The sequence below is a fragment of the Aspergillus tubingensis genome (genome assembly GCF_013340325.1).
Source record: "Aspergillus tubingensis WU-2223L DNA, scaffold_7, whole genome shotgun sequence".
In the NCBI taxonomy this organism is placed as follows: domain Eukaryota; kingdom Fungi; phylum Ascomycota; class Eurotiomycetes; order Eurotiales; family Aspergillaceae; genus Aspergillus; species Aspergillus tubingensis.
The window spans coordinates 3,139,926-3,162,627 of NW_023336281.1; the positions used below are offsets into that span (position 1 = coordinate 3,139,926).

The following is a 22,702-nucleotide window of genomic DNA, read 5'->3' on the forward strand; positions in this document are numbered from 1 at the left end:
TCAGGCCCTCCATCCATCGGCCAGTCTCGATCAATCGCCGCGGCATGGAATCAGTACTTCTAGTCACCTTATAAACTGTCGAATCTTCTTCCTACCTCCACTTCCTCGATATAAACATCCAGACCACGCCCCATCCACCAAGATGATGGTCGATCCCTTCGAGGTGCGCATGCGCTTCACAGCGCAGCTGCAGCACCTGAACGCCTCGGTGACCTCATCCCAAAAAGCGGCGCATTATGCGCTCAAATACCGTGACATGGACGAGGACCTACACTCGTGCATCCTGGAGCAATTAGAAAGAGTGCGCCCTCCCACACCTTCTGTCCAATTTAACTCTCATATACGCAATCAAGCTAACCATGTACTCTCTTTCTCCCCAGAACAACATGAACAACCGCGCCAACATCATGTACTTCATCGAACAATTCTGCGACATGGCCACAAAAGAAGACCACGCGCCCTACGTTCGCATGATTCAACGCGACATCCTCCGCATCGTTGACTGCGTCGCGCCCGCCGATGGCTCCGGCGCCGCCAACGTCAAACACGTCCGACGAGTCTTGAACGGTCTACAGAGCAAGGAAATTCTCTCCGCCGAGACGATCGCGGAGATTGATGCGGGCTTGAAGGATCGGGAAACTCACCCCGCGCATTTGGATCTGGAAGCTGAAGAAGGGGGTGCTGGTGGAGATGGTGGTGGTGACGCGAGGTCCAAGCATGGGACGCCGAGAGGGTCCAAAAGCAGTGGGATGCGTGTGGATAAACGACAGATTGAGCAGCGCATTGAAGAGGATCGAGAACGGAATAAGCGACTACGGGAGAGTATGTGGACGGTTAGTGGGGATGATGGGGATGAGCATGGGAAGTTCTGGGATGAGGCGAGTGATATTGGAGAGGATGATTTCTTGGCTGCGAACGAGGAGGTGATGGAGCGGAGGCAGATGATTGGTGCGAGGTGATGCTGGTGTTGATTGATGATGTGGTCGGGGATTTTAAAAGCATGTACTTGCGATGGAATGGTGTTTTGGCGCTGTGGGTATGTCTTTGCTACGGGGTATTTGGCATGCATGGGCGTTTCAATGAGAATTACATTTACAGGACAATTATTTGACAGCATAGACTAATTTACTTTTTACTTAACACGATGAATTGAAAATGAAGCTAATCATCCTGCTAAACTATGTCCGACCCACTTACAGCCGCCCGCCTTCGGAAAATCCCAGACGCCGACCAAATTTGCTGGATCTCGATCTTGAATTTTTGAACGACTTTTGAGCGCAATAACATTTCTCCATGTTTTTACATGTCACACGGGGGACTTTCTAGATCCTCTATGTTCTCTCATTTTGTGACAGCAGCAAAGGGGTTATTTTCTCGACAGGACTCCGACGAATCCTCTCCCAAAAATCTGCGCCCTACAACTACTACTACCACCTCCTCCGGCGCCCCATCTGAAAATACATCGAAAATGGTCACGGCAACAAGACAGCGGAAATTCCCCGCTGAGAAACAACAACCCTCGACAGAGCCTGAAGTCAATGGATCGAATGGAAAGCGCAAGTCCGAACCCGTGGGCGCTGAGCCCACTGAGACCCAGAGCAAGAACAAGCGGCGGAAGAGAAGCAGTCTAGAGGCGACGACACAGGAATCACAGAGCAAGCCTTCGAGTAACAAGAAGTCGAAGAAGATGACGGAGTCGACTGAGGAGCCTGAGCAGCAGCAGCAAGAGGAGGAAAAGAAACCTTCAGCAGCGCCGGCGCCGAAGAAGCACTTCCGCTTTGATAGCGAGGAGCCGGAAATTCCGGAGGTTGCGGCTATTGAGGAGACTACGGAGGCACAACAGGATGAAGATGATGACAGCAGTGATGATGACGAGGCCCCAGAGACGGTCGATAACTCTGCACAGCTGTCGAAGATGAGGATGGAAGCTAAGAAGCAGGAACGTGCTAGGCAAATGTGAGTGATGCGCGCATTTCTTATTTTTGGTACTATGTCTGGGTATAGTCTGACATTTTACACAGAGAGGAGCAATTGAAGAGGGACAAACGGAAACAATTGGATGAGCTGCGCAAATCCCAGGCGAAGTTGGCGAAGAAGAAGGAAGCTAAGGCCGAGGACCTGTTGTCAGAAAGCACAGAGACTCTTCAAGGAACTACCACGCAAGATGCGCGACGATCGGCCCTCCCCGCTCTTCTTCCCGATGATATTCTCAATGCGGCCCCTGATGTCCGGCCCCCGACACCTCCCGCGGAAGAGAGGTCTATCATGCAGAAGAAGCCCAACAAGCTACGATTCCTGGACAAGAAGGAGAAGCCGCCGAAGGATGCGCGGGTTGGAGATGTTACTATCCGGGTGTTGGATGACGGTGTATCCAAGAATCCATCAAAGACGGTCCTGCCGCCCAAGGCCTCCAAAACCGGGCGCAATGCCAAGCAGAATTGGCTGAACAAATCCCGCAACACAGGCGCTTTGAATGGGTTGAGAAGGACGACTGGCGGTTCCTCGGGATTCGTGCGCAAATAGCAGGTCTTGGGCGCTCTTTTACACCTTCCCGTCTCGAGAATCAATCAAAATATTAATAGAACAATTCTGTGGATCCAACAATGGGCGTAGTGTTACGATGTGCATAACATAGCAACTATTTACTCTTTAGGGTTAGATAAGTTCGAGGGGTTGTTACTGAGCTTTGTAGCAGAGCACTTGCGATACTGCCAATGGGTACCACTGAACCTTTTACCATAATAGGATATCAGACGACAACTGTGGTACAGAGGCATCCCTGATATAAAGAAAAGGTACTACTGTAGTTGTATGCATATTTGACCGGGAGTCGTACAACCGGGTAGAAAGTTGGGGAAGTGTACGATCTACACGCTGCAGATCATTGCTTTCTTTTTCTCGAAGCAGCACCAAACCAGGCCGTCGGGAATATTCTAACGAGGGTTTCATAAATACAGACAAAACTCAATTTTACCAGTAGGGAAAGGAGAGAGAAAAAGAAGAGAGAAAGATAAAGAGGAGGGGCACCGGATTGGGCAGATTGGCAGCCTCTGGCGGGCGCACGTGCAGAGCTTGGAGCTCCATTTGATCGGTTCGACTTTCTTCTCTCCATCAACTTCTCTCTTTCTCTCCCTCTCCCTCTTCCTCCCTCCTGTTCAATTTTATCTGTCCACCATTACCAAAGATCACCCTCCCTGCAATTCGCCATTCATTTGCAGATTATGCTCTGAGCAGTGTCTCATCCCCCCACCCCCCTATCCCACCATGGTTACTACAGAATCCTCTCCGCTCCTCCCCCAGCATCACCTCCCGACTTCCTCCAATACGTCACCGCGAGGAAACCGTCCGCCGCGGACAGTCACCTTCAACCCATTGGCAACTGTCAGCACCTACCATGACTCTACCTCCGCAGATCCCACCTTCCGACCTCTCCAATCCGGCTCTTCATCTGCACCGCATTCTCAGGAGAGCCATTACCGACCGACCGGCCTCTCCGCCCTGAATAGCAAGCTCCGCCGGCGGAACAGCCATGGCGCTCCGTTCAGCACCACAAACACCCCAATCGCTGCAGCCCCCAAAGTCGGACCGCAAAGAACGACGAAAAATGCGCAGAAGCTCAAATTGCTTCCCGATCCTGTGACTGAGGCTGAGGAAGAACTCGGTGGTGATGACTTTCCGTCCGATGTCTATTCGCAGATTGCCCGAATCAAAGAACCTACAGCGAGGAGTCACGCTGCAAAGTTAGGGAAAGCCGACAGAGAGCGTTTGCCGCGAGTGACTGCCTACTGCACGGCCAATTCGTATCGACTAGAAGGCATAATCAAGTTTCTCAAGTCTCGCTCCAAGACCCGCGGGGCCAACCCAAAGCTCTACGACGAATGTGTTTACTCGCCATATGACTACGGCTATGAGGAAAAGCAGAATGGCACATGGGGTCTTTCGAATAATGGAATAAACATGGGGGACGGTCACCCCAGTCAACGGCCGTCTAATGAGCGCCGCTACTCGGACAGTGTGGTTGAAGTCCAGGATAACACAAACTCTCGGCGGGAAGATCTCATAGACCTGCAAGACTCTCAATCCCACGCCACCGATATGGACCATGCTTCGACTACTGCTGTGTCGGACCACCAAGGAGATGTACATCCCGATTTCGACACGACGATCCATACCCCTGAAGTGTTCCTGTTCGATTACGGCACAGTCGTAATATGGGGAATGTCACCTGCACACGAGTCACGATTCCTATCCGATGTTTCCAAGTTTGCCGCTTCCATCCTCAGCCCCGAAGATACCCAGGTCGAGAATTTCAACTTCTACTATGCTCGCGAATATCAAGCCCGGATATACAACGACTTCATCTCTCTGCGCGACCCGCGTAACCACATGATCAAATTGGCCATCTCCCACGCATTGGCCCAATCCGTCAAGACCTCCCTATTCGAAGACCTCGTATCTGAGACCATCTCCAACACCGCACCCCTACCCGCCCAGATCGCCCAGACAGGCAGTGTTAATCTCACCCGGCGCCAGATCAACATGCAAATCGGCGAATTGTTCATCCTACGGATCAATATTCACCTGCAAGGCTCGGTTCTAGACTCTCCAGAACTCATGTGGGCCGAGCCTCAGCTAGAACCGGTTTACCAGGCCGTCCGCAGTTACCTTGAAATGGACCAGCGCGTAAGCCTACTCACGGAACGACTGGACGTGATAGCGGATCTTCTCGCCGTCCTCAAAGATCAATTAACTCACCGCCACGGTGAGTATCTTGAATGGATCGGTAAGCACCTCACCCCCTGCATCAACCTGTTCTAATCAACTAATACACGTCACAGTAATTGTTCTCATTGCGGCAGAAATCCTAGTCGCAGCCATCAACATCGTAGTTGACTTGTACGCTGGCGTGGAGTGAACACTACCTACCCTTTCTACTAACAATTACTACTACTATTGCCTTGTCTACATCACCCAACAACACCCTTCCTATACATCTACAGCCCATCACCACGACACCACACCACACTACACTGAGTGTTCTCTTTCAGTATTCGTTCACTTCAGCGGAGTTAAGGGTTCGGGCATACATCTGTCATTTAAGTGGGAAACAGGAGTGAAAGTGGGAATTATCAAAGCAAAGCCCTCCTTGCATCGCTACGAACAATGCATATCTATCTATATTTAGTATCTAGTATCAGTTCCTCTACAAATAACTTATCTTAAGCTGTATATTACACCCATTGAATGCACCAGAGACGATCCGAATCTACCCTTAACTTATTTAAGCTGAAGTCATTATGGTACATTATGTAGTAGGACCAACCCGTCGGTGCTCTGATAGGACTGTACTGGACTGCACTTTCGTATATGTACCACTAGTATGGCTAATTAATCCATCTGTCTAGCCTTATATCCTAGTGATACCCAGTATCTATGGCAAGGCATGATGATCATCGATGCACATACGGTAGTATTTACTGACTACACATAGCAAAGGATGACTATTCTATAATGAAGCAGGCAGGTATCCCCCCACTTCCCCTCTTACACATACACACAACAATAGAAATGATAACGCTTTTTGCCCATCGTATACTATAGAACACATAAGAAGAGTAAAGAGGGGGATAAAAGATATCCCAAACCCCTAAGACGAAATGAAATATAACCCGACGATGAATAACACCCATTATCACAATAACACAAAAGAAAGTAGAGTAATAAAGTAAAAAGAAAGAAAAGAAAAGTCTAGGGTATGGTTATGGTATAAGTTTGATAATCACCCCTCCCTCTCCTCCTTAGCTTCCTCCTCCTCCTCTTCCTTGGCATCCATATCCATCGGCGTCGTCTCATCCTCCGCACCACCATCACCCCTCTGCTCCGCAGATTCAGGGTTATGGCTTCCGCGATCACTAGTAGCACCCTCCTTATCATTCGCGGACCCGTTACTACCCGGTTGAACGCGGAATGACGAGGTCATATCATCCTGCGACGGGGCGGGGGCTAGTCGCGGCAACGAGGACGACGAATCTCCATTACCGTTATCACCATCAGCTGCTGCTGCTGCGGCGCCAGATTCCGTCGCATCTTTATCCTTGGCGTCTTTCTCCTTCTCTTTATCTTTGCTGTTGCTTTCAGTGTTGTTCTCATTGTTCGCCGCCTCATCCTCCAAATTAGCATCATTGGGCAAGTTGGATTTCCTGGATCGCTTCACGCGCAGAGGCCTTTCCTGGGGCTGTACATAATCACATCCATTACCATTAGCGAACCTTCAAACCCTAAATATACCAAAGAGGTAGAGGAAGGTAGAACTTACAGTAGGCGGCTGCTCATCGGAACTCCCCTCCGTCTCGTCCTCCAGGAACTGCGGCGCACCCGCAGCACCGTTCTTGCCCGTCTCTCCACCCGTCACGGCTGCGACATTCGTCATCATGGCTGATGCCCGGGCGCGCAGTTCCGGGTTCACGCCCGCCTGCGCTTCCTCCGTCATGCCGGTGACTTTGGCCAGTCGTTCCAGGAGAATGCATGACTCGAGGCGCATCTTCTGAATGTATTGCCAGCCGCGACGGTTGCGGAGACGCATCAGTTCATTTTCTTCTTCGATTTCGTTGAGGCGCTTCTTTAGGGCCAGGCATTTGCGTTTGTAGGCGTTTTCGACGCTGGGGGGGTTGGAGGTTGTCGAGGGTTGGCGGGTTTCTTCCATTGTGGTGGTGGATGGTGTGGTGTGGTTATTGAGAAGTAGAAGGTAGGGTTGAGTAGCGCGATTGATGTGTTGTTGTGGTGTTGGTTGATGGTCAAGGGATGTCGGAGGAGCGAAGTGGTTGGGGATGAATTTAGGATGTTCGGAGATGCGCGATTAGGGGGGTAGTTATAGTGTGGGGGCGCGAGTGACTCCGAACAGATAGAAAGATTACCCAGGGTAATTGATGAATGAGAAGGGAATCCCCGAGGTGAATTGGATGGCAGCGAGGCGGATCTGAGAGGAATGGATGGGACGAGAATCAAGTCGGAGCTGAAGCCGAAGCAGAAGCAGAGCCAGTCACGTTCTGCCGGTCGGGGAGGCGGGCGGTCAGCGGAGTCTGGGGTATAACACTACACTACTATACTAGTATTTAAAAGGAGCAACACACTAAAGCTTCATTATCGTCATTATATTGCACTAACTCCTGAAAACTACTGTTCATGAGAAAAGACGGATCTATCCGTACGAATGAGTAAACATATCGCTAATGTCCACCAGTAGTCGGCAACCCAAGGAACACCTTGAACGAGTCGTAACTATATATCTGCGTCAGTATCCAGCCCTCATCCTTATCACAGCATCATCATCACTTACATCAACCATTGGAATCCAGTCAATGTACCCAGCATGACAATTCTCACAGGCAGTCCATTCCACAACCCCGAGAACCCAATGTTGCTATAGATCCTCGACACCGCAGTCATAGCTCCCTCACCAGCTAAACATCATCAGCCATAACCCTAAACACCATAATCGATAAATAATGACAAACAGGATAACTCACCTTTCCGATCCGCATTCAACTTACTCACCATAACATCCGCCGGGTGGCTGACAATGGCACAGAAGATACCCGCAATATAACCTCCCAAAAAGCTGACTCCCGTCTGCTGCAACCCATTGAACTGCTCCTTGGGCTTGCCCAACGTCTTATAAATAAACTTGACCGTCTCCTCAAACGTCGCAAACTTCGTCATGGTATAGGGGATCTGTCTCGCCCACAACGGATACAACCCCTTATACAACCCCGACATGCCCTCCTGCGCCACGATTTTGCTCCATCCCTCGCGCAATGTATGCGCAAACGGCGGCAGTGTCGTCTGCATGCGCACCTTGATGGCCTCCATCGGACAGAGGGCCATATCAGCGAAGAATTCGGCCGAGGCACTGGCGCCAAGGAAGACGACGGTGCGGTTCGCATTCGGGAACAGCTGATCTCCATAGAGGTATTTGAAGTATTCGTAGAAGCCGTATTTACCGGCGCCTTGGAAGGAGTAGCCGACAAAGGTTGGGGTCCAGCCGAAGAAGATGCCGCGCAGACCTTCTTTGGATATGATGGTGCGCCAGGCGGAGAGGTTGGAGGTGTAGATCTTGGGGTCGACTTGACGGCGGCATTTTACAAGGTCGAGGGGAGTGACGGCTGTGTGGGTTGGGCCTGTGGGGAGGAATTGGAATTAGGAATGGTGGTGTGGTTGGAGATAGGATGGTTATACGTACCGCAGGCTGTTCGAGGTGGTCAGTATAGAAGCTTTGTGATGCAGAAGAGGGCTAGATGGCAGACTACTCACCAATGATTCCTCCGAGTGTGCAACTGGCAAAATACTTGGCCGAGTTGGGTTCAATCTTACCCAAGGGGTACTTGGGCTTTTGTGTCGCCATTCTGAGAGCTTATCTAGGGAGGGAAGTAGAGGAGGGGAGCAATGGAAGCTTATCGACGAAAAGGACAAGAGAGGAGAGGGGAGAAATCTACCGAGCAAGGTACGTGAACAATGTAGTATAGGAAAATTCAATGGATGAAAAAGTGTACTATCCACACTACTTATATTTACTTTTGTACCGTGTCAGCCCGCAGGCCATGTCGTCAGAGTCTCCAGCTGGGAAAGGACAAACAAGTCGCGGTCCAGATCCATTAGCCAGTCCAACGGCTAATCGGCACCCGCGCAATGGGCTTTTCTCTGTGCCGGATACGTTCCGATTTGCCGTTTTTCGGAATGAACTTTTTCTTTGTGTGAAACTGAGATCTACATAAGCAGTGAATTATTCACTTTATTGTGTTCCATTCGTCTCTGAGTATTGTGTGTTGTGTCTGCGGCGCCTTGGAGATAGTGCAGATCGATGACGTCAGTGCATCCGGGGTGGCCGGATGGAGTAGGGCAAGAATGTTATGGATCTATTTATCTTCTATAGACATAACAATAGATCATGTAGCAAAATTACCGTTTGGTCGAATAAGACAAGGCAATCTAGGATACGATGAATTCATCGGTGTTTGAGATTAATGAATTACGTCCTACCACTATAACCACTACTCTGCTGAGTAGAACTTATAATCCTGCTGTAACACCTGTGCATGGCAAAAACAAGCTAGCTACACCAACAACGGCATCGAATTGAATGTAGCCTTTAAAGACGACTCTGCACTATCAGGTGTCGACCTCTCAATTCTCGTGGTCTGCTGGGAGGCTTAGCAATACCTCTACTCATTCGAGAGGACGCTCCCTCAGCGTCTTAGACAATCTGGGGCCCAGGTTTCCATCCCTCTGCTTGGGTCCAAACATATGTTCCCAGGATGTCTTGATCGTCCGGAAAATAAGTTAATCTGATTGTTTCAGGACTGTTACGGCGATCTTGTTCAATTGACGCAGACAGCGAGGAAAGTCCACTGCGGGCTGTTGTGATAGGAGTGCCGACGATGTGCGTTCGAGATTCGTTGTATTGAAATTCTTTCAAATATCCATCGGAGAGTCCGAACAGGCGAGGCTCATCGAACCAACGACTGACAGCACACAGTTCAGTGACTTTCGCAAAGTCGCCCGGCTGTCCCAATGGCGTTTCTACAAGGATCTAGTTAACTTGAGCCCACTGGGTGACATTCAAGGTCTCCAGTGAGATTGCAGAGAAGGCCGAAGGACATACTTGTATATTCCTCTCCATCATATGCCTTGTGATAAGTCCAACCGTTTCCGGTTTCATCTTCAAGAAAGTAGACATGGATGCCTTCCGTGTTTATGCACGATGCCGTCTTGCCCGACTCCACTTCGTCGATGAGCTTGATCTCCCAGTCGGAGTCATTAGACTTTCTATGAAACTCATATAAGTTCTGATTTACAAAAAAACTATGTAAATATCAGCGACGGATAACGAAACGGCAGAGAGCGACTGGTCACAACTATATACATACGTCCGGACACAGAATGCCCATTGCCAGTCAATGTATTCAAGGGCAACATCACTATTATGGTTTGCAGTGGTGCAAGGAGTGATATAAGAGACATAGGGTCCGCCTGTACCTATCTCACAGATTGCTTTCTGGACTTCATCCGTATAGGGTCGTGTTTCCCACTGAGAATCTTCGGTGACACCAATTCTTAATTCAGTCAACACCGTAAGGCACACAAGCTAAGCATAGTCAGTTCATCGTTCCATCAGTATTTCCACCCCCCCACCCCCCAAATAATTCAAGGGTTATCTTTGAAATTCTGACCAACTTTGCATGCTTTTCGCTTCCAGGGTCATGGAACCAGCCACAGGCTAGTGAAATAGAAAGTTCGTCTGATTCGTACTCGTTTCTAAACACTCATTCATCCTTGACAAGTTGGTACAGCTTTATTGGCCATTTACGATTTTCATCTTCGCTGTAGAAAACCAGCGCAAAGACGTCCTTGTCGAGAGTAGTGGTGATAGATGATGACATTTTAACCATGTTGGGCCGTAAGTAAGGCTGGTGCGCTCCGTTCTATGAATCTGGGGTGGGACTGGGGTAGCTTGTTAACTTGTAAGAGATCAAGGCAAAGTGTCTTAGTACCATACTCGGATATGTGGGCGATAGGTTGTAATTTAGGTAGCATTCAATGATCAAAGGCAGGCGACGTCATAGACCTAGTACTGCATTCTTTACTGCGGACCAGTCATGACAACCTTGCATGGTGCAACGTGCCTACCGAATCGGGTAGCGGATAGGTGCCTCCTCTCTTTTCTCCTACCATATGTATTTAGAAAGCATTCTACAAGCATCCTACTAAAAACACCAAATTGAACTACCATCTGCTTTGACTTCGTTTCCTTCTTCTTCATTTGCTTAGTATTAGATCCGTTTGCTCCAGCACGGAGCACATGGAGTAGCTTCACTTCTCTCCGCGCACCCAGCCCTATCAACTTGTCTTCACCTGAAGCAGTACTACTAGGAAAATGCATGGCCACCTCTGTGATCAACATGCCTGGCTTGCCGAGGAGGTCGGGCTGATTCGTCCTTGAAGCTGCATATGCACGGAGCCAAAATACCCCGCAGATTCCTCTGGGAAAAGGTGAATATCCCCCACAGAAGACAGTAGTGAGCAGAAGGCCTCAGCTACCACTGTACACGTTGCACAGCATGTTGCGGGATTATCTGATCTCCGCATACAAAGGCATATGCAGACAGCCCAAATCACGGCCTCGGTAGATCCTTCTATTCGCGTTTTAGCAAGTAATCGAACTAAGTGTCTATTTTCCCTGGGGTAATATACTCCATGACATACAAGATATAGCTTGACGAATTAGTAGCAGCGACAACATTGCAGGTGCATAGTGGTGGGCTCAAAGGCAATATACCTATCACTACCCTGACATGCAGTAAGTAGTAAGTAGGTAGGGGATGCAGTAGCTATGCCCGTTCAACCCCACATACATATTTCAGCACCTACTACAAAGCAAGCCCTAGCTACTAACTACCACTGATGCTCAGTGGCTGCCTTACTTCCAAGCGCTCCTACTACATGTTCTTTACACCTCATAGATGAGAAACACTGGAATATATGCCTCATGCACTTTATTGCTGAGCGCTTACTCGAAGGGTCGGCAATTGGGTACCTCTGCCTAGCATTGCAGAGAAGATCAGGTAGAATGGTGAACTTAAATGCATATGTGATCATCTGCAGAAGCAGCCAGGTTTATCAGAGAGAATCTACGGAGCACGTTACTTACCTGGTTGGTGAGTGAAGGAAAGGAATTAGTTTCCAGAGCAAATCGGATTGTCAGGGGAAATGGCTGCAGCAAATTACTCCTGCAGAGTGATAAATTCTTCAATGCTGACCCCCATGTAATGGATGCTACAGGCCGGCCTAGAAGCTCCTATTGTACATTGACCAATGTATGGTACTACTTATATTAATAATGTCACCAAGCGCAGCATATGTATGCACTGATACCCTGGGACACCCGGGAAGCATTTACAGCTCGGTGGGTGTGTGGTTGGTCGAGAGGCACTGATTTATGCTAGGGAGTGGGAAATCGGCAATTTGGGTATCGGTAACTAGTTGCAGCTACCAGGGCAGGTGATAAGAACGTGTGTTTGAGACTGACTGTTTCTCTTTCAAAGATCCGAAGGGAGACTCTACATGAATAGAGCAGCTGGGGCAAAGGACGAATTTTATCCAGCTGTATCAGATAGTGTTATTCCGAGTCATGAATGATGACAATGGTAAGACTTACGTTGCAGAGATCGGCCGGTGGCTTGAGACAGGCCCAAGCCAAGTTCAATTGATTGCGGTCATTTCTTTTCCAAGAAGCAGTAGTTGAATAATTACCAGTAGCAATTATATACATATTAATTTACAGGTATAGTTTGTCCAGCCCCACGTAGCCCCGAGGGATACACTACATGCATGTGTCCTACCTTCCCTACTTACATGACGGACACCTCCCTCACCGGCTGTTCCAAAGAGTACAATTGAGGCATGCTCGACATGACATCCCGCCCATCATAACTCGCCAACATAGTAGCCAGCTTGATGCCAGCTTCCGAGCCCGTCCGGGCCATCACGCCTCGGATCATCTGCGTCTGTTCGGGCGTAGCAAGTCCACACGACAAAATAAACCACAGAGGCCATAGCATAGTGTAGAGATAAAAGGCTCGAACCCGAGACATCCCCTGCTCAGACGGTGGCATCGGGTTTCCGAACATATCGATCTCCCCAAAGCAGAATGGTACACTCCGACAAGAATCGGAGACCATCTCGAGGCTTAGCCGTAGGCCATCTGCCTCATGCTGAGACGCTTCATGCTGAATACCGGGGGAATCACACAGAGAGACCAGTGTTCGGAAGAGATCTGCCAAGACTCTGTGGATGAAGATTCGAAGGACACGGTAGTGGGCCCATATAACCGCAGCAATCATCTCTCGATACGTGAGAACATTCTCGCCCGTGTGTGATTGGGTCTCGAGGGGTAGCCAGATGTCCGATAAGGTTTGGGTCCACTGGAACAGTTCTGAATCCAAGCGTCGGCAGGAGTCGATCCATGACGCTAGCTTCGTGATCCCCGCAGATTGCAAGGAATCTGAAGCAGATGTTGGCTCTGAAATCAGCTTTCTGACCTTGGACGCAATTATCATAAGGGATTGTAGCGGATCTGCGCCGTCGAGACGCTCAACTAGTCGGTCCGAGTCCAGACTGGGTTTTCCCTTCAGCAGGAGGAACTCGATTTGCTGGATTATGCGTTAGCATTCACCCATCCATCATTCAACAGAGGCATCCGAATTGACTCACCATACGAACATACGCATACTTGAACATATCCAGTCCCGCCGCATGTCCCAGCTGACTCTCCCCCCTCAATCTCGTAAGTGCCTCAAATCCCACCGTATGCGCACTGGTAAGCCCATGGCGATCCCCCGAGATATCCTCAAACAAAGACAGAATAACCAACGTCGCAAACGTCTCATCTTTCGCCGCCTCAAGCGGCAAATCCAACGCCTCCTGCAGATGTCGCAGCGCCAACCCAAAGCGATATCTCGCCTGGGTCACAATTCCAGGCACATTAACCCTATTACTGAGGGCCATCAGGGCCGTTGCATCGACAGCTAATCGTAAAGACAATGATGCGGGGTTACCATGATTCTGATCTCGACAATCAGCATACAAAGACGGGAGGAACCCCAGATGTCCCATGCCGCCGACTGCATTGCATTCCACGATGGTGAACTGATCGAAGAAATAGCAAAGTGCTCTTTCTTCCCATGTGGAATCGCTGATCTGATAAGCGGGCAATGTCGCCACTTGCAGATCCTTGCCGCCGCTTAATACATCATGGTTGCTGGGCTGCTGTTTACTTGACGAGGAAGAGTAGACAATGGCCTTGCCATGGATCAGTTGCTGCACTTTGTACGTTTCATTCCGGAAGATCCCATCCGGTCGGTAGCCCGGACATGGCTTGCCGTGTATGCCGCAGTTTCGGCACCCCGGACGGCCTTCATCGCACTGGGAGGCAGCTTAGCGTGGGGTCATACAGATGAACAGCATACCCATTGGGGTGGAATGATATGCAAGGGGCATGATGTGCCATGACATGTCAAGGCTGCAGATCTGTCCTACCTTGATTTTCCGTTTGCGACACAAATGGCACCCTGTACTTGGCTTCCCGCCGTACACCATCTTCGTCTACTTGATAGGGGCCCAGCTGCGGGATAGAATATGCAGTGGAAGCGACATAGATGGGGACGATTTTTTAAGTGCTTTGTCAAGCGAATATATCAAATGCTTGATGGCGTCGTCGCAGCTGGTGCCTTGAGGGATCGACACAAAGAACCGTAGAATACGGGGTCTTGATCTAGAGGGGCCAGTCAGGTGACTTCCATTATCAACGAGAAACAACCCCAACTACAAATACTACAAATACGACCCCACAGCATCACGGCACTTGATCAACCTCATTGGTTTAGTCAAAGCATACGTAGTGATCTATTATAATATCTATTCCTCTCGTCTCAGAACCCTTTCGGGATACTTCTAACAACTGACTATCTGAACAACAAGAAAAACCCCACCAAGGGAGACAAGGCACGCTGGGGTGTAGTCGTGGTGAAAGGTAAGCTGAATGTCTTCGCTTTGTAGGACCAACAGTAGAAACACCAAATCGTCTGTAAATGGTAAATACATCATCTCCCGAGGCGGGTATCATCTAACCCTCGAAAAACAAAAAGTAGAGGTAAACATATCATGAGCCAATCACGGTTCCCCTGAGACTCCTGCAGGTACAACGCATCAAGTAGCCCACCCTTTGCCATTTTGTAACTCCACTCCACGTTTCCCATGAAAACTTCGAGAACAAGACCGGAAAATTGAAAGAAAAGAGATCCGTTTAGACCAAACACCCAGAATGCGAATGCTGATGTTCGATGACCTGGCAACGCTGACCGCGCCTCGTTTGCCTAGCGACACTCAGGTTGGACCAGCCGGGTCGTTGAAATCAGGCGCTAAAACAATAGGTATATAGACGGTAACGCTTGGATTCATAAAGCAGGAAAGAAGGATGTGCTAGTCATTGCGAAGGTGTTATCCCTAGTCAGGAGGCGGGGGCATCCACCATGGTCTGGTCATCGTCACTATTGAGCGGCACACTAGGCGGGGGGTCCGAATAGCGCTCCCTATGTCGGCTGTCGTTACTCGTGGGGTGCAGACCCGGCGTACTGGAAGCACTCTCCACTATCACAGCATCGTCGCCATCTTCTTCGGGTGGTGGTGAGAAAGTCCAGACCTAGAACACATTCATTCCCGGTTAGTCTGTGATAAGATGTAGGAGACAAGGGAGAAATGAGCGAATGTTCCTTACCTCCATCACTGTGCGGCCTGCTCTGCTAGCCATGATCACAGCTTTCTCTTCCTCAAAGGCAACTCGCCAAACAGCCTCTGCCGGTGTCGACAGTTCTCTGAGTAGTTGACCGGTCTGCAAACTCCACACCTTGACACGACCGTCACTACCACCACTGACAATTCTGGAACTGTCAAACTGCAAGCTGGTAACGCTGTTATCATGAGCTGCAAGCCGGTGAATGGGAGCCATCTTGGTCAACGACCAGACCCGAACAGATCCATCAGAACCACCGGTGACCAAGGTATCTCCCCGCATTTGTAGCTGCCCTACTAGGGAGGTATGGCCCTGGAGGATAGCATGGCACTGGCCCGAGTGCGGATCCCAGATCCGCACGCTGGTATCCAAACTGCCGGTGGCGATGCGTCTGCCATCAAACGCGATAGCATAGATTTGGCTGAAGTGGCCCGAGAGCGTCCGTAAGCATCGTCCCTCAGAAATGCTCCAGATGCGTGCCGTAGTATCATAGCTTCCCGAGACTACAAGATCTCCATGAATGGCCAGGCAGCGGACACTAGCTTGATGCCCAACCAGAACGTTCTTGCAGGTACCCGAGGCGAGATCCCATATCCGCAGCGTTGTATCCCGTGATCCCGAGATCGCCGTGTTCTTGTCGGACATTTTGAGGCAACGCACGGTTGACGTATGGCCACGTAAGAGGTAGAGACAGGCACTGTAATTTGATTTGTTCGTCAGTAGTGACCTCCGACTGCAGGCCGTCATAGTTTGCTTACCCGGTCGCCATGTTCCAGACCCTCACTTCTCGGTCGCACCCACCACTCACAAGAATGTCATCCCAGGGAACCATCGCCCATACGCCCATAACATGGCCTTGAAGAGTTCTTTGGTTATCCCCATTGGTATCGTATACATGAATCTTGGCATTGTCTAGCGCGACCACAATATACTTGGGGGTTAAATGCAGGCTTGTGACCACACCCTGGTCGGGTGTGATGTGTCGCTGGGTACAGCGCCCACCCTTGTTCCAGGCAGATTCCACCATGTACTTTTGCTTGAAATGCGATCTGTAGGACAATGGTCGGACCCGTCTCTTGCGTGACGGGTATCCCGACAGGGAGAGCCAGTCTCCCGACAAAGAGCGCGACGAAACGTCGGGCAGACCCTCTCGAGGCTGGAGAGTAGACACATGGGGCCTCCTTTGCAACCCGCTCAAAGATTGAGTACTGGACACAGCATGCAAAGGCTGACCATGGAAAGGGTCGACGAAGTCCCGATCATCCTCCGACAGCCTCCGGGATGCATACGAGTGCTTTTCGCATAGGTTTTTCCACGTAATATCATCATTCAGCAGTTCCCGCCAGCGCTTCGATACTTGGGATGATCTTGCCAACGTTTTCGGGTCATCGATGAATGATAGGACCTAGTGAAGCCAAGCGGGACAGATGTCAGCCTTGTTCGAGCGGTGAGGACATCCGCACCGGAAGAGGTAACCAACTCACCCTCAGACATAGTTCATTTGGGAACACCTGAAACGGATCTTTTCTCAACCGGGGGCTAACATAGCTAGAGACAAAGCTGAGATGCTGGCTATCGCACAGCCCCAATATGCCTTCCAAGAACTTTTGCTTCCGAGCATTGGAGAGAGAAGAGAAATGTATCCGAGCGTTCAGCAAAAAGGCATCGTCTTCCTCGTCGGGGGTCTGCCAGGTGGGAGGTCTTTGATGAGGAGTCGGACTGGGAGCAGGCGTGGGAGGTGACGCAGGCGCTGAGGGAAGCAAGTTGGGGGGAATGGGAGTACCGGTCTTGGTGGACGAAGAGAGCGATCTAGAATGAGTACTGGAAAGTGAGGCGACCGAATCTCTGGCTGCAGATGACTTTGATGGCGCAGTCGCCAGCTGCTCAGGTACGCTGCGCGGACTCATCCCGGTATCTACTGGATGGTTGAGTGCTCGTGGACTGCCGCGGTGAGGAGCGGTTGTGTCATCCAGGGGATTGCGTATTCCACCCGACTAGCCTTTCACACGGTGAACGAGATATCCCTACGCAAACCCCTTGCGACCCTTTCTCGTTCATAAACGGAGAAGGCGTAGCACACAAAACGAGAGAATGGGGTTGCTTTGATCCAAAAGAGAAAACGAAGGCGGAGGGGAAGAGCGAGAGATAAGACGGATGTGGACGATCTCCGCCGGGGCAGGGAAGACGAAAGGTTGGCGGTAGACAAGGGAATAGGGGGGTGGAAAGGGAAGAAGAGAATGGGAGTGTGGGTGGTCGGGTCAGAAGTTTTATAGATACCAAAAATGGCTGAAGAAGGAAAAGAGGGAAGACGAGGAAGAAACGGCAAAAAAAAAAAAAAAAAGTTAGAGAGTAAGTTGGAGGTGAAGGTCACACTGGATGGGGGGGGAAGTTTGGAAGGAGGCCGATGGGGGGGGGGGGGGGAGAAGAGAAAGATGATGAGAGGAGAGACGACGGATTGGTAGGTCCCGTACAGAGTACTGGTAAGTAACTATGGTACTTCGGTACAGCGGACGGAGGAGGGCGGTAAGATCAGAACTACTAATCAGGACTGAGTGCGGCCTTCCCGACGCCATCCAGAAGCAGGCGGAGAAGAAGCGACGAAGGAAAGACAAAGTCTGGATCATGCGATGTCGTGACGGGTCAGGTGCAGCCTTCCTCTTCTTCTTCCCCCGGAAACCCTCCATACCAGCCCAGATTACCCGCCAAGCAAAGCCGATGGCGCTTCTTCTCTGCCCCTGATTCGTGCAGCGGTATCGCTGGAAATCCACCCATAACTCTCCGTTGGTACTAACCCGGATTAGTCAGCTCCCAGAATAAAGTACTTTACTAAAGTTACGATGAACTAGTCCTGACTACTAGTAGTGCTACTGTCCTGGCGCCAGGGCGCTGCTCGTGGTCGGTACCGACTATCCTGACGGCGGCAATGGTATGGAGGTTTGTGAGACAACGAGCACCAACTGTTGGTTAAGTAGATGATAGTTGGTTATAAGTTAACCTCCGCTATGTCCCCAGTGGAGACAGGGCGTCATTGCTCGAAGTCCGTCTCCACGACCAAATATTGCCCCATCCGAACTCTCGAGCCGCTCTGGTCCGTCCTGTCTACGTCTATCTACTGTAGCTCTTACACATCTTCCACGCCATACTCTCCCCTAGACTGGATAGGTGGATGATGGCCCGAGAGACGAGCTCAGCTAAGAGACCAGCAAATAGGACCAGAGTGCCTGTTCCACACTATAGTTTCTCTGATACCTACAAGGATCAATACCACTGTCGTCACAAACTGCTAACTAGACGACGTGAAGTTGACGTGGAGACTCACCCATCTCAAGACCAGGGAAGATTAGTACGTAGTCTACCACAGCGGGACAGTTTCAAAAGCAAGGCACCCGAGCATAATGTCTGGTGCTTCGGTCTAACTTTTCGGTTCCACTGCAAGTCGTAGAAGATATACTGGTCTCAAGGCGGGAGTGGAAGAACGGGCATGCGTCGTACAACCATGGGTCCATGCAGGAGCCTCCAGGAAAAGCTACTAATGATTCAGTCTTGCCGAATAGTTTCATCACTGCCCCAATATGGGGAAGAGGTAATTCTCCGACTTCTCGGCGCACCGTTATACCAACCACATCTAAGCCAAGTCTACGTCAAAGTGATCGCGAGGGAGGGAAAAATGGAAACAAATCAAAACATAAAGAAAAGGACACATGCAATTATGATCAAAGTAAAGGGTTCAACCGCACCGTGCAAATGCTTCAAAATCGTGGCCATGACGTGTGGCGGCGCTGACTCAAGGACAATACAACAAGAAAGGCATAACCCCGCAGGAAATATAACACAAATCGCCGCGGTTCCCCAAGACTGGGAATCCGCCCAGTAACAACTGTCAAAATCTATTACACAAGACAACCTCCACGGCGTCTACAAACACGAATCGTCCGTATTTTAAAAAAACGACGTGTAGCTCACTGACCCAGAAGAGCTAAAGGTAAGAGAAGGAGAAAGAGACATGGTGTGAATCCAGAAAAGGATTTTGATAGTATCTAGTGGGCATGGCCAATCTGCAGGAACAGTGGAAGAACCATGCCAACAACAGAAGCGATCAGGTCCCTCATAGACTTGTCCGATGCTGACGGTGCCTCTCTATGGTCGCCGTATCCGTTGACCTGAGACTCACGTGACGATGAGTTCGGGCTGTTTTCCTGCATCGTGTGCATGGCAACGTATCTAGAAACATCAGTATCACCATGTACCGTAGAAGTTAGGTATGAAAGAACTTACAGGAATGTGCCAGCAGAGAACAAGAGAAGAACTCCGGTTCGCCAGCGGTTCCCAACGTCATCACCTCCTGACCCCGAGCCCATGATCTGCACAAACAAAAATGTCATGAGAGCACCTACAGGAGCAGCCAAACTGAAAATCAATAAATGCGCTCTAGCGGTACGACTAGAAAGGCCCTGCTTCAGTAGCACTGAGGTGAGGCCAAACGATGCGGGGGCTTTGTGAACCATGATGGCCAGGAAGATGATGAAGCTCAGCCCAGTGTCAGAGCTAGATGCACCCAAGGCAATTCCATCGGCGGCAGCATGAATGACAAGTCCAGTTGTCGTTGCAAAGCTGTGGCTTCTCCTGGGGATATTACCGGCATCAAGCAAGCCCCCCTCGCGTGACGGCGACGAATTACGCCGCAGGCCGGAACCCAAATTATCCAGAGAAATGTGATAGGGAATTCGCTCCTGTTTGGAGGATGACGCGAAAACGGGCAGTTTGTCGATGAGGTACATCAGTATAAAGCCACTAATGAGTGCAATTCCTATCCAAGCGTGGGGGGAGTTATCTTGATCGTGATCCTCGCCTGTGTGATCGTCCGATGTATCGTCCTTGCGTCCCACAATTCTGGGCCTTTGATCTAGTGTAGAATGGGTTGTAGGTACCGTGACCGGTGCGGATGGCAGATCGGATAGCACCGATCGAGGCGTAAATTTGACATCCGAGGAATCTGGTCCTTCCAATGTCCTCGGGAAATTGGTCACAGGTACAGCCTGGTGTTGCCAATTGACGGCTGTCGTCGATCGGCTGCTAAGTTCTTTTCGACTGCTAAGGGAGTTTGCGCTGTATAGGGTTTCGACTCCCTCCGGAATAATAACGATCAAAGATGTCCCAACCAGAACTCCCATTCCAAGGGAGGATATCAATCTTAGCTGAGAAGGAGAAAGTGTGAAGGCGAGCGGTAGTGATCCCACGACAAATGATCTATGTGACGCACCGGGGAAAAGCAAATTAGCACTGACAGTTCGCACCGAGCAGGCGACAAGTTCCAAGGGGTAGTCGACTCACGTAACGGCCATCACAATGCTCAATGCGAGCAAAGTGAAGAGTCCCTCCATGATCGGCCTCTTGTTCCAGAGCTTCGTCCGTGCTCTAGAAGGTTTCACTCATGTTGCCAATTCCAAGACCAAGATTCTCGATATACCCCTGATCCCGCGGCAGCGGTGATAGAGTCTAAATAGAAAAGCGAACAAGCGAGCTGGAGGACGAAAATAGGCCCGGAGAAGCAAGTGAGACAGGGGAGACGATGGAGAGCGGGCGGAAAGCAGGTGTTCCAAGGCGGTAGGAGGCAGAAGAACTGAAAACGTGGCGGAGGTGGACGGCCCTGATTATGGATTGATTGCGATTTGCCGCAGTGGGAAAGGCACGCCCCAGTCCGAGGCACGGGAGACCCACTGCCGCCCCAGGGATGGTTTATTATTATCTCTTCGGCTTCATGTTTTTCTTCTTCTACTTACAATGTATGAGGTAAACGCATGAAAAGAATATTGTGGATTTGCTCAATCCATCGATAAGTACATGTTGATGGCTTCCAAGCATCGGTGAACCATCGATTTAGCCAGCCGCCTGGGAGTTTACAGGCCGCAATATTCAAGCTTCCGCGGGCATCAGTTCCGGAAGGGTTATAAAGCCTGTGCTCCTCATACTTCTGGTCCATGGCGGCTGTAATCCTTCAGTTGGATCCCAATGATATCCTTCAGTCGTGCTTCCTTTATCTGGATTTGTTCCGCAGACACCGTTCCATAGGCTTCGTTCACTTGCGCAATGACCTTTTCCTTCCACTCTGTTCTTTCGTCGCCCTCCACGTTGATTCTCCCCTGCCCATCCCAGATGGTTTGCATAGTGCCACCAAGCTTGTTCAAGAAGGAACTTATGCCCCCTTCTCCCCCGCCATACTGATAGCTCTCAAACACACCGTTTCCAGCCCATCTTGGTCCCAAACTGGCCATCAGTATCGTGTCCAGGTCCTTTGCATCTACGACATCTTCCTGAACCAGATAGCAAGCTTCCCGTAGTAGGGCGAAGGCTAACCGATTGCCCACAAATCCTGGAATTTCTTTTCGAATGACCACGGGCCTATGTCTCGACCCAGGTAGAGAGAAGTATTCACGAGCAAATTCCACCCGCTCAGCGGAAGTTTTTGGAGCCGGTACGATTTCGAGAAGAGGCATTATATTCGGTGGATTGAAAGGATGCACAACAAGCAAGCGAGATTTGTCCTGCATCTTGGCTTGCTGAATAGAAGCAGCAATTCCAGAAGTGCTTGTCCAGAAATGCGCAGAAGACGGGGCTACTGCTTCGATCCGGGCCCAGGTAGTTTGTTTCCAGTCAACATTTTCCGGTCCTTGCTCCTGGACAATGGTCGCCGACGCACATGCGCTTTCTAGGGTCGAGTGAATTCGCAGACGGCCAAAAGAGACAAGAGACGCTACCAATGACGTTGATGGTTGAGATTCAGGACTTGACCTAGGGTCGGTATTTGTTGATGGCAGCTCGCTCAAGTAGATCGGTAGCGTCTTATGGATATATTCCTCGAAATCCGGTCTGGTGTCGAAGACATCAACTATGTTGCTCTCACGGGAGAGATGAAGCGCTACCATGGATATGCCGATGGTTCCCAGACCGATCAAGGCTATCCGCTGTGAGCTGTACGCTGACATGTTGATGGTGCCAAGGATATGAATGACCCTGTTGGAGCCGTGGATTTGCGTTTAGATGGTTGTGTAGAGAGCCAATGGTATCAACTGGACAAGTTGTATGACAGTCTGGGGTTTATGTTTATCGGAGCAGCAGTGGCCCTCAATTGCGGGGTGCCAGAGATAACTTGCCCCGCCATTGTAGTTCTTAAGAACTATTACTACTACTAGCAAATCAATGAGTCGTCTAGTATTGGGTCGGGGACCTGGAGCCGAGGCACCGCACCTGATTTTCGGACCACCGATACTCTACATCTTAGAGTACATAATCTTGACTTCGTTCAAATGAATCCATTTTCAAATAGTTCTTGAAGATTCATGTATGCGAGGTTAGTAAGTA

The 22,702-nt window shown here is 50.1% G+C and overlaps 10 protein-coding genes across 10 annotated transcripts; 3 read left to right on the plus strand and 7 right to left on the minus strand.

The window, feature by feature from the left end:
- Positions 1-142: 142 nt before the first annotated feature.
- Positions 143-959, plus strand: AtWU_05998 (CTD kinase subunit gamma; the record flags this gene model as incomplete). The annotated part of the gene is made up of 2 exons (XM_035501108.1): positions 143-301; positions 381-959. 2 exons carry the CDS (start codon positions 143-145, stop codon positions 957-959), a joined length of 738 nt encoding a protein of 245 aa, XP_035357001.1.
- Positions 960-1,468: 509 nt separating this feature from the next.
- On the plus strand, positions 1,469-2,523 carry AtWU_05999 (uncharacterized protein; the record flags this gene model as incomplete). Its single annotated transcript, XM_035501109.1, has 2 exons — positions 1,469-1,956; positions 2,022-2,523. 2 exons carry the CDS (start codon positions 1,469-1,471, stop codon positions 2,521-2,523), a joined length of 990 nt encoding a protein of 329 aa, XP_035357002.1.
- A 741-nt stretch (positions 2,524-3,264) lies between these two features.
- AtWU_06000 (YagE family protein) lies at positions 3,265-4,915 on the plus strand (the record flags this gene model as incomplete). The annotated part of the gene is made up of 2 exons (XM_035501110.1): positions 3,265-4,783; positions 4,839-4,915. 2 exons carry the CDS (start codon positions 3,265-3,267, stop codon positions 4,913-4,915), a joined length of 1,596 nt encoding a protein of 531 aa, XP_035357003.1.
- An 864-nt stretch (positions 4,916-5,779) lies between these two features.
- On the minus strand, positions 5,780-6,703 carry AtWU_06001 (uncharacterized protein; the record flags this gene model as incomplete). Its single annotated transcript, XM_035501111.1, has 2 exons — positions 5,780-6,235; positions 6,317-6,703. The coding sequence occupies 2 exons, from the start codon at positions 6,701-6,703 to the stop codon at positions 5,780-5,782; spliced, it is 843 nt and encodes a 280-aa protein (XP_035357004.1).
- A 523-nt stretch (positions 6,704-7,226) lies between these two features.
- AtWU_06002 (putative mitochondrial phosphate transporter Pic2) lies at positions 7,227-8,401 on the minus strand (the record flags this gene model as incomplete). The annotated part of the gene is made up of 5 exons (XM_035501112.1): positions 7,227-7,278; positions 7,337-7,460; positions 7,527-8,177; positions 8,240-8,245; positions 8,311-8,401. 5 exons carry the CDS (start codon positions 8,399-8,401, stop codon positions 7,227-7,229), a joined length of 924 nt encoding a protein of 307 aa, XP_035357005.1.
- An 849-nt stretch (positions 8,402-9,250) lies between these two features.
- AtWU_06003 (F-box and WD repeat-containing protein) lies at positions 9,251-10,445 on the minus strand (the record flags this gene model as incomplete). Its single annotated transcript, XM_035501113.1, has 5 exons — positions 9,251-9,576; positions 9,659-9,858; positions 9,924-10,141; positions 10,227-10,273; positions 10,364-10,445. The coding sequence occupies 5 exons, from the start codon at positions 10,443-10,445 to the stop codon at positions 9,251-9,253; spliced, it is 873 nt and encodes a 290-aa protein (XP_035357006.1).
- Positions 10,446-12,404: 1,959 nt separating this feature from the next.
- On the minus strand, positions 12,405-14,151 carry AtWU_06004 (putative C6 transcription factor; the record flags this gene model as incomplete). The annotated part of the gene is made up of 3 exons (XM_035501114.1): positions 12,405-13,205; positions 13,267-13,977; positions 14,092-14,151. 3 exons carry the CDS (start codon positions 14,149-14,151, stop codon positions 12,405-12,407), a joined length of 1,572 nt encoding a protein of 523 aa, XP_035357007.1.
- A 910-nt stretch (positions 14,152-15,061) lies between these two features.
- Positions 15,062-17,250, minus strand: AtWU_06005 (F-box/WD repeat-containing protein; the record flags this gene model as incomplete). The annotated part of the gene is made up of 4 exons (XM_035501115.1): positions 15,062-15,253; positions 15,329-16,040; positions 16,102-16,748; positions 16,828-17,250. 4 exons carry the CDS (start codon positions 17,248-17,250, stop codon positions 15,062-15,064), a joined length of 1,974 nt encoding a protein of 657 aa, XP_035357008.1.
- Positions 17,251-19,380: 2,130 nt separating this feature from the next.
- Positions 19,381-20,724, minus strand: AtWU_06006 (Mn(2+) transporter ATX2; the record flags this gene model as incomplete). The annotated part of the gene is made up of 3 exons (XM_035501116.1): positions 19,381-19,564; positions 19,619-20,590; positions 20,675-20,724. The coding sequence occupies 3 exons, from the start codon at positions 20,722-20,724 to the stop codon at positions 19,381-19,383; spliced, it is 1,206 nt and encodes a 401-aa protein (XP_035357009.1).
- Positions 20,725-21,306: 582 nt separating this feature from the next.
- Positions 21,307-22,326, minus strand: AtWU_06007 (3-hydroxyacyl-CoA dehyrogenase; the record flags this gene model as incomplete). Its single annotated transcript, XM_035501117.1, has 1 exon — positions 21,307-22,326. The coding sequence occupies one exon, from the start codon at positions 22,324-22,326 to the stop codon at positions 21,307-21,309; it is 1,020 nt and encodes a 339-aa protein (XP_035357010.1).
- Between the last annotated feature and the right edge of the window lie 376 nt (positions 22,327-22,702).